At 40.9% G+C, this 18,143-nt stretch overlaps 1 protein-coding gene across 1 annotated transcript; it reads right to left on the bottom strand.

Moving 5' to 3' along the window:
- Positions 1-2,154: 2,154 nt before the first annotated feature.
- On the bottom strand, positions 2,155-9,281 carry LOC102696902 (endothelin-2). The gene is made up of 5 exons (XM_015348430.2): positions 9,124-9,281; positions 7,332-7,482; positions 6,647-6,760; positions 5,156-5,254; positions 2,155-4,568 (listed from the first exon to the last, which is right to left on the bottom strand). Exons 1-5 carry the CDS (start codon positions 9,218-9,220, stop codon positions 4,460-4,462), a joined length of 570 nt encoding a protein of 189 aa, XP_015203916.1. The 5' UTR covers positions 9,221-9,281; the 3' UTR covers positions 2,155-4,459.
- Positions 9,282-18,143: the final 8,862 nt, after the last annotated feature.

Genomic DNA, 18,143 nt, shown 5'->3' with positions numbered 1-18,143 from the left:
AGCCTAGAAGTGTCCCAAAGGCTGCAACAGTTACAGTATCACTGAGAGCCAAGTAAGCTCTAACCCCACTGGCATTGGCAATCATTACTCATCTGCATTGGCATTATGGGGTGTTTCTCACTTCTTTTGTGGGGTCTCTTCCTCATGATCTGGTTATCGTTCTCCTCAGCCAGTGAAGTTAAGGCATACTGTACCAAATCACATCGCTCCTTCATTCCTCCTTGATTTAGGGTTTGGAGGAGTTACTGAAATGAAGTCTGGGAGGCAGTCAAATCCCATTGTTATAAATATCACTGTACTAGATATCAACAGCTAAATGTCAATAAACTGGAAATATCATGTGATTAGCATACGTGCTAGTGCATTTTATTTCACAAACCTCCCCAGCTCTATGGGTCACTGCTTATTAAAGAGGGAGTTCTGACAGGCTTGTCCTTGGAGTTGGGATGTCTTTTCCCCTCATCCTGGAGAGTTACACCAATGAAGCACACAAACGAAAATCACTCCTGTACTCCACCTTGTATTAGGGTTTGGCTGCACTACTGACATGTAGGTAACAGGCTACTACAGTAGTTTCTGTCTGCAAAAAGTGAGGTGGGTAGTACATGGGGAATTAATTATGTCTTGGGCCAGTTGTGAGATTGCGATTGACTTTCTTCGCCGATATAACAAACTATACGTGTAAAAGGCAGTGACACTGTGTCTATATCTAAGAAACATACCGTGAAAGCATTAGATTTATCTGTGAAATGTTTTCAGAAAATATGTCCGATGAGTCAATTCAGAAATCGTCTTTAGAGTGACACCAGGCATCATATATTTGCAACACCTCTGCTCTTTTGTCTTTAGTCTAGTCAGAACCTATTCCTAAAGACCCTCAGGTTCTACACGACAGGAATGTTTCATGCAGTTCACTTCCTAACAGGATATTTACACGTGAGACCTCCACAAGGCCACCTGCACAGGACATATCTACTGGAACACGTTTGAGGAAAGGATGAAAAAAGTGCTGTGATGGGAGGAGCGATTACGAAACCGTGCCTCTGACAAAAAATCAAAACAAATGCTGGATACGTGTTGAACAACCTGCAGTGATTAGTGTGTTTGTTATCCATCTACTCCATTGTTTTCTTTGTGTGTCCCAGCTGGCCTCACCTGCAAGCTGCTGTGATTAGCCACAGTGGGAAGAGACTTCCTTTCTTGCCCTTACGAATGAGATCTTTGGAGACGGTGTCAGATTGTGTGCAGCTCTGCATAGGGCTGTTTTTCAAAACCTGTGGCAAATGTTCTCAGTCAGATCTGGAGTGACTGTGGCCAAGGATCCCTGCCTGTTTTTCAGGGATTGTCATAGGTGATCTCCTTCAGGCTGGGAGAGACTGTGGTAGACAATCTCCATCTATTTTTCAGAGACTGTGGCAGATGTCTGTTTGCGCTGTAGTACGTACAAAACCAGAAGACACATACACACACTTCAGAACTGCAGGATCGACAAGAATGTATTTTCACACTTCACCAAGGCAAACTGTAAAGCATACCTGTGCCCTCCAGCACACTGCAGTCAGCATTACCCAAGAGGAAGAGCATCAGAATGGAAGGGCTGAGATGAGTGAGTGCTGTTGGTTTTTGATGAAACTGTGACTTCTGAGGTTTGCCAGACTCCGTGAGAAACTGTGGATCTCCCAACACTTCACTAGAGGAAGGGCTCTGACAGGCAGGCCTCTCATGGAAGGACTTCATTCGCCCCCGTGAATGTACAGTGAACATGAACCAAAGACACAAGTGCATTTGGAAGTGAATTTAACACTAAAGCTGAAAAAAGAAGCCACCTTTTCACCCAAAGGGTTATCTGGTTATGGAACAAGAGTGTGGTTGAGGCCAATACCCTGGGTTCTTTAGAATAAATGACTAGATGTGAACGTTGGATAAATGACCTATTGAAAATACAAACAAGCTAGATGGGTCATATGGTCACTTCTTGTTCGTAACCTTTCTTATGTTCTTATGTTCTTAGGTACAGCTACCATGCTCAGAAATCTGCATCTCTGGCATTTCCTAATTGTGTTGAAAAGCATAAGTCCCAAAATATATATTTTTTAAATACAGTAAACTATTCTTTGACAAATAATTTATCAATTTATTAAAATGGCATACAAAACAAGAAATACATTCGCACAATCCATCATCAGATAAAATAACGTCTAACTATAAATAAAATAAATAAATAAAAACACGACAAGACTAATGTTCAAATTACAGGAAAATGAGTAAATTAATAACAAAATACAGGTACAGTGCTTATTGCAATGCAGTATTCTTAACTCTTGACTAGCAGTATATTAAAGATAAGTCTTCCTTCTACAGATGAAAGATCACTTGTATACAGACAGTTGGCCTGTCTTTTCTAAAGAAAAGTGGCTCTTGAGTATGATCGTGGTTTAAGGATAATGGTGTTATTGGTATGAAACTTACAAAGCAATCTTAACATCTTAAACAGGACAAGCAAGCAGCACACTTCATACTCTGTTTTCAACAGCCTACAAAAGCCTGAACAAGATTTTCCATACAGCAGCACTCTGTTTGAAAACACATTCCATAAGCAAATTAGCATTGTTGCCTTTTGTGTTGCCATTAATGAGGACATTACTTTTCCATATGGCCAACACAATAAAAAAAACCAAAACACAAACAAATGTATAAAAGAAAAACAATTAAAAGCTTTTTGGCAGTGCTTCTGCCATTGAAACCCCTTGTCAGTCTCGATAATCAAAATAGTAGAGCTATGCATGGAATATTTCCGGGATCACAAAAGCCTTTACTTTTCTTTTCAGTGCCTAGGGAGAGATCAGAGGCCCATTGTTCTGTTGGTTTCCATGGCTGTTCAGAATGGAATACAGCACACCTTCCAGTTAAATGCAAAAGAAAATATCTCAAGTGCTGACAAACAATGTCTAGCACTTGTGAGTTCAGGAAGGCAGAAAGCAGTCCGAAACAAGACCATTCCAGTCAGTAATCACACTGTCTATTTTCAAATCCTTAGCGCGGTAGGGAATAAATTGCTTACTAAAAGACACTTCTCAGTGCAGTGGGTAACAAAGTCATGATTGCGAGCTTAAGGTATCAATTCAATTTTGGAGCCTTTCCCAATTACTTCAATATCGGAATGTGTAATTTCATTATCTGTGATGATTGCTCCAATGTCATCAAGCACACAGGTTCGGGCTTGGAAATATTATTCTGCTTACTGTCCCCTCACGATCAAAGATTGTTTTAAAACAGAAACTTGAGGGAGTTCACAAAAAAACTTGGTGATGTTGCACATACACCTTAGCAAAACAAACAGAACAATAGCTGCTTTTCAGTAGTTCATTGAAAAGATTCAGTGTAAAACATAAAGAGCCATTAGATGTATACAATCTTAATCAATTATGTAATGTCTTATCTCTGTTTATAAAAACATTATAATACATGAATAGCAGCAAGGAGGATATTTTCAGTCAGAAAAAATACAGCATCTGGTGATCTGAGATAGAAATGTGATGTTTCTTGCTAACAGAAACTAAAGGTAGATACCTATAGAAATCTGTAATTTCCTTCTTGTCCATATGAACAACTAAAATAAAAAATATTTTTAAAAATCTGATCCATCATTCAATGAGGTTCAAGTCATTTTACTGTGAATAAATAAAGATTTCTTAATATTATTATTACTCCCTCACTGGAGTGCTTAGGTATTTCTACTGTCATTCTCTCATTCTCTGATACAGAGGATTGTATTCTGTCTGAGGGATCTTCCAGGATGAACATCTGTGGTCAGCTTCATCTGCTTTAATCCTTGAGATGCTCCAAGCCATACACCTGAGCAGAGTTAAGTATGTGCATATCGGTGTTTCACTGTAGGCACAGGTTGCTGAAATACCTCAAATACTAAGGATCAGCAGTCCTTTGCCATTACTAAAATAGTCTCCTCCCTCCTCCCCACACACCCTTACTGTACATAATAAGAGGCATAACCATCTTCTTAGGAACTGAACACTATTCAGCTGTGGCTGATTGTTTCACCCTGCCCCCCCCACCCAGCCCCAAGTCAAAGGGAGACAAAATTCAACACGTAGTTTATACGTGTTTCTGGGTGAACCAAAGTGCAGGCATCTCTGCCTGAGAACTCAACACTGCCTTGAAATTCAATATAGTCCAGAGGGGGTTTTGCTACAGAGACAGGAGGAACCCCTTCAGGCCTAGAGTTCATTCCAGTTTCAGAATCCAGTGACTCAGGAATTTGTTTCTCTGCAATCCCTCTGCTCCCTTTTCTGCTTTTTCTAAGGCTGTATGGGAACAGCGGTCTTGTGATCCATCTGAGGTGCAGCCCCTCACCGGGCTCTGCTTCCTTGAGCCACGTCGGGCTAGGCTGGATCTCTTTTGTCCGGCGCTTGCCTTTTCTCACTCTTCTGACTGCCGGTGTTTATCTGTAGTGCATCTTGTGGGCCCTGTGCGACCGCAGGGGTTTGGAGGGTTTCTTCCTTGGTGAGACGCCCCTCTCTGCGGCCTTAGCGTTGGCCTTGATAACATCCCTGCAAGAGAACCGACTTGAGTACCTTACAGTAAAGCACACCTGGTTAGAAAAGAAAAACAGTTACCAAGCTGGCCCATTTGGTTATTGGTAACTGATTGGAGTCAATAACATGGTGGGGTGGTTTGTTCCAGACTCCCACAACCCTTTGCTTAAGGAGGAGCCTCATGATTTGACTTTTAAATGCCTTTCCATGCAGTTTCCAGGGGGGAAATCCACAAAGATTCTCCATTTTTAGGGCCACACTATGCTGCATTGTTATTTGTACATTGCTAAAGGTCTCCTAATCTTGAAATAGAACTTCTCTTGATAACACAAGTTTTGAGGCTCTACCAATCTATTTTACAGTGAACCTATTCTTTACTGCCAAACTTCACAGTGATCTCGTTATTTTCTAAGGCTGTTTTTCTTCTGTCAAGAATAGGATCGTTTTCAAAGAGAATCCTTCTTCATTCACTATAATTGTTCTCCTATGACATTCACCACATTTAACTTCACACTGCAGTTTCCCTCAGTTTTGCTTCAATATTTAGGGCAGTGCTCCAGTTCTACCACAGAGGATAGCTGTTTGCAATGCTGCATGCTTACCTGAAGACTCTCAGTAGGCGCAAACTCTTTTTGTATGCATCATCGTTGTCCAGGGAATGCGCAGACGTGCTCAAAAACTGCCCAGAAATGTTGTTGGAACTGTAAACATGATTAAACAGAAAGAAGCTTAGAAACAGGGCCCTCTAATTAAGAAGAATTGATGTCACAGCAATCACGCCCCAGGGAATTGGCAGGTACACAACATTAAACTGCAACTTGGTGCTATGAAATGCCAAACAGGGATACTTTTCAGTGACAAAGTAGATCTGAATTTTTCCATCAGATTACTATCTTCTCCCAGGTGATGCAGGCACTAACGTGAGCAGAATTTCCAACATTTTCCTTTCATTTGTTTGTAAAGTTTCCTCAACTCCTTGACCTTTATTCCACTTTATCCAGAATTTATCACCAAGACCCACCGATATACATAGACTGAACAACAACTAAATCACAGGAACGCTTGGAATTTGTGATTCAGCCAATATAACCAGAGTGTTAACAAAAACGTGTGTATCGCTGCTGTTTGGGAAGTAACCTTTCAAGGTAAAGTTTGCTGTTAGTCGATGGAAAATCGTGACTCATTTCTGACTTGTTTGTTGTGTAACTCTCCAACCATCTACAAACTGCTGGATCTAAATCTCTTAAATTATCAATCATCCAAGCACAATCACAGTGTTGTCTTTTTCGCTGTGTGGTGCTGCTGATTTCCTTAATTTCCTGAGAAACCCAAACTCTTAGAAAAGACGTCCAATTACCTACCACTCCTCTACATTCCCGAAGAAAACATTTAGTCTGCAAAACCTAATTTAATAATAGCTACACACGAAGCACCTCTTGGGCAAATCTCATCTTTACAGATGACAAACCTTTACTGTGCAATCTTAAAAAGTTAAAAAACTCTTACTGTGTACTCCTCCCAAAGTGATGTAAAATGCTTTTCTTTTCTTCTACATTCGGACTGCTTAAGCATTAGTAATACTGTGCTTTTTAGCACTGATCTAAAGCCTCAGAATATAAATGTTTAAAGGCGTCCTTGGAACCACACAAGCAGTCTTGGGTTGTTTCGACTGGAACTAGTTGGATTTTAAGTTTTTGCAGTCAAAATTGTGCAACCACCATTTGTTCCACTTATGAAATGCTGCATCCCCATCTCAGAAGAACTGAGTCTTGAAACCTTTTTCATTTCATGCCGGGTTTACTTCTTTGTCAACAAAGCTTGTCAACAACAAATAAATCTTCACGACTCTCCTTAAGAAAATGGCCTACTTCTTCAGAAAAATAACACATTACAGAAGTGGATCGTCACTTAAAACCCCTTTTGCAACTACTAGACTACTCTGGAGGACAAGATCTCAGTGTTTTTCATTCGACCAGCTTGTGTGATAGAGCTCACCTGTGGACCTCGGCAATAAAGGAACACTGTGCAGCAGCAAACTCTACTATGATGACCAGAGGAGGGATGTCTATGAGGAGGCTAGAGAACAGGCTCACCTGGCTTTACAAAAGCCCGCACACTTCGGGTCCTTGGCGTCAACGCACTGGCAGCGTTCCAGCGATCGGCGGCGCCGCAGAGGTGGGCTTCCCAGGCCGTAGGGTGTGAGCTTGCTGCAGCGGGCGAAAAAAAACAAGGCTCTGATATTCTGCACCTGAGTCTCCTCCGCATTAGACTTTGCTCAGCCATTTCCAAGTTCTGAGTCATGAGGGATAGGGCGTTGCAGATCAGGGGAAGCCATACGACCCTTTTGGAATTCGCCCCCCCCCACCAGTCAAAGCGCACACTCCCGCCCCTCTCTGCTGCCTCTCAGGAATCTTAGACTGGCCAGCTTATCACAGGCTCTTAGTCAGCTATGTTTGTATACAAGTGTGCGAGGTCAGTTAAATACATGCCCTTGCAGTATATCGCACGTTACACAATTTATGTAATCTTCCATGTACTCATGTGTACCTGCCCTGCTTGTTTGTGTTTGCCTGATGCATGGATCAATGTTGCACTGTCCCAAAGAGTCATCAATTAACTTGCTTTACTGTTTGCATTTGTCCCCTGTGTGACAGTTAGGATACTCGGAGAATCACGCCTGTCCGTCTTTGCTGCCAAGTTTAAAGCCATAGGCATTTCGATGTAATTTGCAACCTATAAATCTTTTTTTTTTGTCCAGCTCTTTGGCAATGCACCTACCTTGGAGTGTTGACCCAGATTATGTCCAGGTGACAGAAATAGATGCACTCCTTGTCCATCCAATTGCTGCAGGAACAGCGTTTCACACGGTGCCTCTGAGGGGGTACTTGTGGGCTGAGCTCTGGCAGTCTGGACGTTGGGAGTCCCAGTCCTGAGGAGAGAGAGGAAGAGAAACTGAGTACTGGAATTTAAGAAAAAGAAATTACTTCCACCTTCAGCTCCTGAGATGGATAGATTTAATTCCATCCTGTTTCCACATTACAGTCCACTGAAGAACACAACCACTTCAGCATAAAGAAATTGGCCTAGATCAGAATTAAGTCATCTGTTACACACCTTGTTGTTAAACAAAATTAGGTTCTAATTATTGTGGAATGTGGCTGATTCCTTTAAATCCACAGTAAGCAATTGAATTCCACTGTATCATACCAGATGAGTGAGATCTCAACAACCAAACTCACAAACAAATAGTTGGACAATGCCGGCGCTATTTTGTTTGACTTTCGTCGTCTGCCTTTTAGTTTTGTTTCTGTTCAGCCTCTATAGGTTCAGAGCTCACTGTACTCTTGTGTAAACATTGTTATCATGGCTCATATTTAACCAATTGAAGTCAAATAAGGTGGAGTGTCAACACTTGTATAGCTATTAACGTGATGTTATTCCAGGGAAATAGATAAAAATACCTAGAACCCCTAATGTTAACAAAAACTATCTCACTATAATTAAGTCATTCTACAAATAGCAGTCTTTAAAATATGTGCTTCATAGTGTACTTGAAGAAGATGTTGAGTGCTTTATGACAGATAAATAAATGAGTTCTTAATGTTTCTTTGTTTGGTGTAATCTTTCTGATAGATCCTTATCAAAACTGGATATAAAGTGTCTTTGATCATGTAATTTTATCAAGAAGACAGAAACAGCAATGGTTCTGTCAAGATTTAATTCACCTGCAGTGGGAACACTTTTAGTGCCAGGCTCAGACACAGCCTGTTAACTTTTCACTTTAACAGCCATAATAAATGCTATGCTGTCACACAGCAAATAAGACCAAATGTCACTGCTAATAGTAATTATTAGGGCCATTAATGACAGGTTTCCAATATAATTCCTCTGCAATCACACTATTCACAGTCTCAGCAGAGCTGTCCAGCAGCACTATTAGAGCACTATTACTGCAGTCATGTAGACATGGAAAGAAATACGAAATGAATATTTCATCTTCCAGAACAGTTTTAAAAGCAAGAGAGTTAAATAATCCGAGTTTGGAAAAAAGGAACATAATTGAGTAATAGGAGTAAAAAGGTTTCAGATTTGTTCTGATATTTTTTTAATTTCATGGTACAGCGGAAAAAGGTTCTAAAGAGCTCGACCAGTGATCTAATGTATCACCAAAACCAACATGAAAAATGAGTCTAATTAAAGAATTAGCCAAAAACAATGATGAAATGTCCATATGTTCAGATTTAAACATTTTGCATTTATTCAAATACATGCATAAAATAAAGCATTTTGACATGTGCATTATTAATAATTAAATATGTTTCAATAATAAAAATGTGTGTGAGTTTTATTATTGAGAACCATGAATAGATCACTATTTTAAAACACATGCAATCTGAAAGAAAGAAAAACTACAATTAAATTCATTGATCTTCAACCCTTGCAACGGGCCCAAAAAAGAGAAAATCTGACTTACTTTTAAAAAATGTAATTTCATTTCATAAACATCAATTTTCTATAGAAACACAGAGAGTCTAAATAAAAGTGTATTGTATTCTCTTCCAGCACCTACCTTCCTGTAGAGAGACACAGAGGGTTACAGCCAGTGCCAGGAGCCCATGCAGTGAGAGAGTCATGACTGGCTGTGCTCTAGCTGTGCTCAAAGTCATGAAGTCCAGAGGGTGCAAAAGGAGGTTAGTAATCCTCTCTCAGCTCGTGAGGTTGCAAACAGGTACCTCTCTGAAGCACTTCTCTGAGGCTGCCCTGTATTTATAAATCCTTCTGTCTGACAGCATGGCCTTAGACACGCCCCCTGGTCTCCCACTTCCTCCTGCCTCACCGCACTCTGCAGAGCACAGCTGTGCACATTCCAGGACTCCCCTTCTCCCTGTTTGTCAAACAACTGCAGGTCACTGGGGCATTCAGAAAACACGTACAATAGTCACCAGAAAGATTCCATTGTGTGCCACTCTTTCCATCAATGAAGGAAGCAAAAGGAAATAAACATTTTTTTTTTAAGGAGCTGGAATCTGGGTTTTTCCAAGTTGTGGAGTGGAAGCAGGGGGAAGCCGGGGGATGCATCAACATTTGGTGCCTTCTGCCCATCACAGAGCTACTGTCACTGGCATGAGCTATAACACTGCAGACACAGATGTTCACCAAGGTTCATCTCGCAGGAATGCTCACACTGTGTCAGGAAATGTTGCCCAGAAATTTAAGAATAGAATGCAACATACAGTACAGTAACCTATGAAGTTACCAGTAGATATGCAAAGAGTTTATCATTTCTACATGTTCTATAATACTGGTGTAGGGCACAGACATTTTGGAGCCTAAGCTGTTACAGGGAAACTACTATTATAAACACACCCAGTTGGCATTATGTGCTTGCTCTTGACTGAAACCTCTACAAAAATGTGACTATTGAATTTTGACTTACACCCTGCTGAGGACAAAACAGTACCCAAACCTCATGGGCAACCAACTGTATATGAAGAGAAAGATTTTTTTTTGCCCCAGGCAATTGATATTTTTAATACACGATGCTCTCTTCCAGCTCAATCAATCAATCATTCGCTCAGTCACGCCATCAATCGATCTGTTTCTGGAGTGCCTTTTTAGGGTGGACACCATCTCAAAATGCCCTACACATCATGTTACAACAGGACACAGCAAAGATACAATAGAGGGTTAGACTGTATGTATACAGTATAAAGGGCAAACCTTCAAATCTTCTTATTTTCAATATTTTGAAAGAGGCAGTAGAGAAATTAAATATAACACTGATATTTAAATCAGATCAGATCACAAACTCCGTCCATTGGGGGTCCTGTCTACAAAAGAAAGCTGTAGGGGACAGGTGTTAACTGTGGGCTGGTGTTGAACAGTCACAGATGTGTGTAGGCCGCAAATGAAATGAGAAAGTCTCAGTTATCAAAGTACCATCTACAGTATAAAATACAGCAGTATTATTTCCACTAATATAATTGCTATTTTTATTATTTTTCTTTCTGTCTGAAGAGCTTCCTACTCTATTATGTAAAAAAGTTAAGGTAGGCTGATTTTTGCTTATTTCGTTGCTATTTACATTCATATCAAAATGCTTTTTTGTCTTTGAGAATCAAAGGTGGTCTGACATAGCGATCTTGCTTACTTCACCAAGTCCTTAAAGAAGGGCAAACACACAAAAAAGGGAAAATGACCTCAGAAGAAAAGAGGAAATGCCTGGATGCATAAATAACCTTCAAAATACCTGTGCAAATATTTGTGCAATGAAAAATGCTGTTGCTAAGAGCGCTTGAGTTTTTTAACAGTAGGGATAAGAAGTGAGTCAGCACATAGTTCATTATTTTGTCAGATTTACAGTACTTGCACTGCCACTGAGGTATGACAGACAAAAGAATGCTGTGACAGACTAATCAGAAACACGGAGAGACTACATCATTTAAATTCCAGAGGATTCATTGTGAAAAAGGATTTATTTTTAGTCACATGAACCTCAAGGCTTTGCTAAAGGACCGGACTATTCTTCACTCCCATATATAGCCATATGTGGCAGAAAAAGGAACTGCAAATTAACTGTCCATTCCTGCAAGCAGTGCTGTTTGTAGGACTCGAAATGTGTATACTTGCATAAATAAATCCATGCCACATAACATAAGCATACAGTATATATGTTTGAAATCAACATAGCAACAAGCCTTTTTCTCCCCTATTTTGTTTTCGATTAAGTTTGTTTTCCTGTACTGTTTCCCAAGCTCAGGTGTCTCAGGTGTGTCGTGGTGTTCGGAAGGCACCCATGTCTGAAAAGTGTTAGATCAGGAGGTTTGTGTCCTTCTTTTCAGAATTGAGATTTGAGCTAAATCTTAAATAGTTATGCTTGCTGAAAGAAGTTCAAATTTCTTGAAGAAACAATGAAGTCAAGTACAGTGTTTCTCGTTAAAAGTAGGTGCATGTTGCGTTTTGAAATGGAAGTGAATTCTTGTAGTTTTAGTACTCATTACTTAAAATCTCTTGGTGTGAACATTTGGGTCACTACACGTGTGCTGCCACCTGAAAAGGTTTGGGAAGGTGTGCTCTACAGAGAAGGAAGCCTTCTGAAATGTCAAATCTACATTCAGTTCAGCAGTAATGTCCCATTAGCAAGTATCTCAGGGAAAAGTTACTTTTAAAACTTTTAAGTTCTGTTCTTTGAAATAGTCATTGTCACAAGCAAAAAACAGAAGAGCAAAAAACATGACAAGTTTTATGTAGTATAAATGTAATGACAGCATTGGAGATAGAGCTGTTTACAAATACTGACAGAACTTTGAAACGTTTTTGGAAACAGTTTGGAAACTATGTGATTGAGAAAGAGTTTCCTGTTTGTGGCAGAGCTAACGCTCCAGTGATTTTAATTAACAAGGGATATTTGTTCTCCTCTTACCCAAAGCTATTGAACTTGAATCCTGGTATCGCGCACCTCAGAGACACACCTTTCCACAACCAACAAATGAACCCACTTCAATACAAACACAGCTGGACATACATCAATTTTAGCGGAACAATTTCAAATTCCCTCTGAAGAGATTTTGTATGTAGCGGCCGTTCCGCAAAAAATTATTTGCTTTTAATTATATCACACCCAAACTCCCTGCTTCTCCTGCAAGATTTAATTTCATCTCCAGCCATGGAGGAGTTGAAAACCTAATTATTTCACTGTCCTCGTAGCAGGCAGGAAGGTTAAAAATAGACCGTGCCTTCTAAGTCAATGTCATCTACTGTAAATTAAGGCTTTATTTTGGATGCTTTAGTTGTCAATGGAATGTGCATTCACTGCAGTCACTCACTAATTCTTTCTTCTAAAGCTATATTACCAGTAGAGTGAAAGAGTACTCTGTTCTATATCACATGACAGGGGCAAATCTATCCATTCATTATCAGAAAACCACTCATTCTGAGTACCAGATACAGCAAACTGGTTCCTAACCCAGGTGTTAGGGTGCAAGGGGGGTCTACACCCTAGACAGAATGCTAGTACACCAAGCACAGAGAGACAATTTAGTGATTAACCAACCAACCTTAGCCAGCACGTCCTTGGAAAGGTGGGTGGAAACCAGAACACCTGTTGGAGACCCACAGTGACACTGAAAAGACACACACACTCTATTTGCAAAGCCCAAGTCCATTATTGGATCGAGAGAGAGCTGTGAGACTGCAGGGCTAGCTGCCACGACACCTCTGATTTGGAAGATTGCATCAAGTGTCTTTTTTACATTTCCCCAGGAAAAGAAAAGCGTGTGAAGAGCCAGGGCTCACGCAGTTTAATAACATGCAGTGCCAGACCAAACCACCAACTGGCAGCTTTAAAATGTGCAGTGATACATCATATTCTGCCAACTTAAAAAATGTTCTTCAGCAGCTGCTGCTATTTTGTAATGCAAATACAACATTTTTTGCCCTTTTCATCAATTCCGAGGTGTGCAGTAGATGATGCACAGCCAGTTGGTTCTTTTGCCATATGCATCGCAATTCAGAGCACCCATGAACAAATGAAACACCTGCTGCTGAAAACATCCAAAAACCAGAGCTCTGTTAGTGCACTACCAATACTCCACCTATACTAATCTGTTTCCCAAATTCCAGACTTTAAAAAGAAGCAGTTCATACCACATGGCTGAGAGAGCACAGACCAACAAACACTACCATCAACCTGCTACTAACACACACCAGCTGCCGAAACTGAGACACTGCTTTTCTCATATATGTGTGTTAAACCTCTCTGACAGCTGATGGTTCATACCCGAATAAAATATCCATGTGTCCATTCCCACACGTAATTGGATTACAATCTTTCAATTAACTTCAAACAGAAGGTTAATGATTTACAGTTTTTTCGGACTGCTTTTGGCGTCCTCTTGTGGCCTCCCAGTTGTCATTACACCCCCTAATCCAGCCAGACCACCATAGAAATGGTCACACTACTTGGCTATCAGCTGATATGTGTTTTCATCTGACACTAGCATCAGAAGGAGGAATTTAGTGTGAGATTTCATTATTCATTATTAATGATTAGTTTGTATCCTTTACTTACGTTATTTTATGTCCCTTGAATAGACTGGGTACCATCCAGAGTACATCCATCCTTGGAGAGAGAGGCTCCAGCCCCTCCACGACCCTGAATTGTATAAAGCAGTTTGGAAATGGATGGATGGATATTTTAAGCAGCTTGAATATAATTCTGTTCAATAATAGCTTTATGCTTGATCATTACAGAAAAAGCACAATCCTTTATGATTGAAAGGCATACAGTACATACTGTGGGGATTAAATGTTTCAACCAGGAAAATGTTCTGATTTCTCTGTTCATACCTGGGCTATCTGGACTGGTGGAGAAAGATCTCACTTTTCTACCTGGTCTACTGTGAAATTACTGCAGCGTGGAACTGGGGTGGGTTTCATAGGTCAGTGGTGGATGAAAGCCACCTCAAAGTCCTTGTAGCAGCACAGTATAGAAGTATGTCTTCTGTTCAAATTGTTCTGAGAAGCAATTAAAGGATTAAAGACCATAGCTAAGAATTCTACTAAACAAAAATCTACAGAGAGGGTGTCGAAGAACATATCAATAAGTCCAGGTCAAGAACAATGCTTTGAAATCAATTTTAAGGGCCACAGCCTGTGGCGTATTTCCAGCAGTATACAAATTAGAAAGCGTCTGGGCACTTAGGACAGTTAAAATTATGTTGGTGGGAAAAGCAGTTATTTAAGACAATTTTCTAAGACAAAGTCCATCCTGGCAGCAGCACAACATGCTGTCCTTGAAATAGTGTGTCATTTTATTATAAACACAGCAGTTAATAATTAAATGATGCAATGCTTAAAAGTGAATTCACAATTACAAGGGAATGAGGACCAGCTAGTTCACAGGGGTGGAGGGAGTGAGCGAGACAAACCGCAAAATGCCACAGCCAGTGGCATCACCAGACTTTGTGCTATGGCTTCACCAGTTCCGATTTCAGGGACAAATCAAAATAATTCCTTTTGTAGTCCAGAGGAACTGCAGTGGCAGGCTCACACCTTATGACACATGCTTTTTTCTCACGCCGAAGACACTGGAACAGCACACCTGCTCTCGATCTGCGGTGAGAGTCCTGTCCTTCTTTTCATTCCTCAAGGATGAGTCTGTACCGGTAAGAAGAAAGTATGTAAACAGACTTAAGAAGACATCTCGATAGTGGTCTGTGCTGGAGCCTGTAAAATGTGGGAACAGAACACTTCCGGTGGTTTTATCAGAAAGATTGCAGCTAAAGCAAAGCTGAGTTTCACATCCAAGTTAAGCAACCTCAGGGAGAAACCTGACTCAAGGTTTCATGGCCCACACCTTTGACTCTCTTTCACCATAAAGACTGTTGGGTACCTGTGATGTTGCCAAGATTTCAAGACTATTCACAGAAAAGCTTCCTTTTGCTTCACTGTGTTGGGTTCCACCAAACAAAACAACTGGGTTTGACGGCACTAAAACTGCAGGATTATCAAGTATTATCAACGCCATAAATTTAATCTTGTTGGTTAAAACCTTTACCACTTCTGATATCAATGTTATCTTTCATGCAAATTACGCAAATTATTTACAATCTGCTGAATACTGTCTTTGTGTTTAACCATTTGTGTAAATCACAGAACTAAAAAGCATAAATTTCAAATTATGGGGTGCTACAGTATGTTATAGCATTGGTATGACCTAATTTAATACTGTCTTTGACTTTGGTCATCAAGATATACGAAAAATATTGCTACTCTAGAATAAGTTCAGAGAAGTTCAACCAGATATATTCCTGATGTTTAAAGGAATGTCCTAAACTGAAAGCTTAAACTAATTAATGATTTTAATACAATGGAGGGACCTGATTCAAATATTCATAATCTTTAAAAGAACAAAGACAGCCTTCTTCAGAATCAGCAGTGAATAATGAACTAGAAGACAGAAGTGTAACCTACAGTATGTTAAGTGTACAGTATTAAAAACTGGGAACAGGAGGCATTTACACAAAGATCTATGGGGTTGTGGAACAAGGTACTGAACCATGTAGTTATCAATTAGCGACTGGGCCAGATTGACTACTCACATGTGTAGCTTGTCTTTTCCTTTTAGTTTCTTATTTGAGCCTGCTTTTTTTAATCAAAAGTTCTTGCTACAGTATTCATGTAAGCTATCACCACTAGAAAAAATCATTCTTGTTTGACTGAAGTCACAAAATCATTATTTGTGCAATTCATACAGGCAGAAATTATGTAGTTCCTTCCTTTTCACTATTAAGAAATAAATAATATAGACGGTTCGTGAAGGTTCACTTTATGGTCTATAGTAAAGCAATGATGCTCATGCAATAATCCTGGGCTATGGCATTTGTCGCAGTGTGACCCAAGGCCATGGAAGACCGGTGAAGCCACAGTTTTTTTTGTGGAATGGAAGCTCCTCTTTTCCCATCAGCATTTTCACTCATGTGCAACACATTAATGTTCAGTGTTTTTTACTTTAAGGTCAGAAAATGCAGAGGATAAACACTAGCATGGTAAGTCCTTCATTCTTGCCTGTCATTTCGTTGTGTTGCTCCTTGAGGCCACAGGTGATTGCGTCGGTATCCAAGCTGGATCTGTATGCAACCGAAGAGGGTGAGCCCTGATCCTCATTATTGCACTGGGCTCAGCAGCACTCAGGATCAGGCGGGCTCCATCAGCCCAACAGAGAAGCGCACCTAAATACCTGGGTGCCATCAGCTCTCAGGAAAAGCATGACACCATACTCTGTTATCACTTACAAGACTTGAATGCCTGCATCCGTTACGTGTCAACATCACATTTATACAGACAGCATGTTCTCAACAAAGAAAGAATATGTCTTACACAAACATGCGGGCTCACCATTCCTGTTGATGAATCATGACTATTGGGTAAGGGGACGTTTCTGACCTTTTTCTTTCTTTTAGGATAAATGAAACATTTGCATCACCCTTTCCACACCACAGCACTGTTTACTGCAAAAATCAGGGCAAATGTCACCATTTTAACTCCAGCTGGATTAATCGCAGGAATTCCACAACTCATCCTCCAGCCCTCCCATCGGCACAATAGAAGATCTTTGCAAGCTTCACACTCAGCTCAGCACATTCCGAACGTGCCTCCAGAATGCCACTGTGTGGCACAGTAATTCCACTCGTGCCCGTCACCTGACTCCCATCCTTGAGCCCACATGACGGCTGCACATGGCCAATTCAGGGTATTGTGGGCGCTCACTCAGGCCGGGCTCCAGGGGTGTGTTCTTCTGTCCTTGATCCGAATACTTTTCTCTCAGTTCTCAATGGAATTATCATGGGAGTCGAGCTTGCATCATTCTTTGTCCGGGACCTCGCCTTGGACCAGTCTGCCCCAGGAACCCAACCCTACTCGAAGTGAAGAAACGTACTCCACTAAGCAAGTACTGAACAAACTGCAAAGTCATGCTGAGAATACTGAGTCACTAAGTACAGAAAAGAAGTCATTATGGGGTTCGTGGCCATTCATGCTGCCAACACACTGTATGAGCAAGATTTAGGGCTCATACTGATTTCTATCATTTCAGCGAAAGATGCTGGGTTTGCAGAACAGAATCCCGAACCAGAACCACAATCACCAACCCTTAGGACTCCTGCTCCTCTGATAGTGATCAGGGTTTCTTTTCGCTGGTGAACACCACTACCAAGATCTGGCTCCTGGGCTGGGCTCCAGTGTCCCTGATGCAGGTGGGGTTCACTCAGTTCTTTATAGAACCATCATGGGAGTCTAGTGTGAATCAATCTTTGTTTGGCCCCTCGCCTTAGAGCAATTTGCCAAGGGTAACCATACCAGGAACGAAGAAAAGGAGAAGGAAGTCTGGTCAGCCCTCACCAGCAGTAAGTGGTAAAGGAATGGATGGATAGTCCCTTTTCTTGGGCCCAGTTCCATCACAACACAGGGCAGAGAAGAAGATAGAATTGCATTCATTCACTTCATCCTGTGTTTCTCCACTAAGCAAGGATAGAACTAACTGCAAAGTCATGCTGAGTATACTGAGTCACTGAGTATATTAATCACAGGGTTCATGGCCATTTATGTTGCCAACAAACAGTATCAGCAAGATTTAGGGTACAGTTCACAAGTGAACATATTTCCCCTGGCCTGTACCTATCATGGCCAACTATCACTATGTTCTCCTCTGCTCTGATAGCTGATGTGTGGTGAACATACTGGCGCACTATGGCTGCTGTCACATCATCCAGGTGGGGCTACACATTGGTGGTGGTGGAGGGAAGTCCCCATTACCTGTACAGCACTTTGAGTGGTTTGTCCAGAAAAGCGCTATGTAAGAAAGTTTCTCAGAAAGAAAATGGAGGGAAATTATACATGAATAAAGAAACACAGTAGGTCTAGTGCAAAATAGAAATTTTTAGGCATTAAAACTGGGGTGGTGGCTCTGTGGCTAAGTTGTGCACCTGTGGCTGGAAGGTTGCCAGTTTGTATCCCATGGCTGGTAGAGGAATCCTACTCTGTTGGGCCCCTGAGCAAGGCCCTTAACCCCAACTGCTCCAGGGGAGCCGT

The sequence above is a fragment of the Lepisosteus oculatus genome, chromosome 11 (assembly GCF_040954835.1).
Source record: "Lepisosteus oculatus isolate fLepOcu1 chromosome 11, fLepOcu1.hap2, whole genome shotgun sequence".
NCBI lineage: Eukaryota > Metazoa > Chordata > Actinopteri > Semionotiformes > Lepisosteidae > Lepisosteus > Lepisosteus oculatus.
This window is presented reverse-complemented; position numbering and strand designations above follow the sequence as displayed.

What these genes read in the sequence shown, in the direction of transcription:
- LOC102696902 (XM_015348430.2), bottom strand. Translation starts at nt 9,220, where the DNA reads ATGACTTTGAGCACAGCTAGAGCACAGCCAGTCATGACTCTCTCACTG. An exon ending in GCGGGCTTTTGTAAAGCCAG is followed by an intron (nt 5,255 to 6,646) that starts GTGAGCCTGTTC and finishes TCATGTTTACAG; the next exon opens with TTCCAACAACATTTCTGGGC. An exon ending in CGCCTACTGAGAGTCTTCAG is followed by an intron (nt 4,569 to 5,155) that starts GTAAGCATGCAG and finishes GTTCTCTTGCAG; the next exon opens with GGATGTTATCAAGGCCAACG.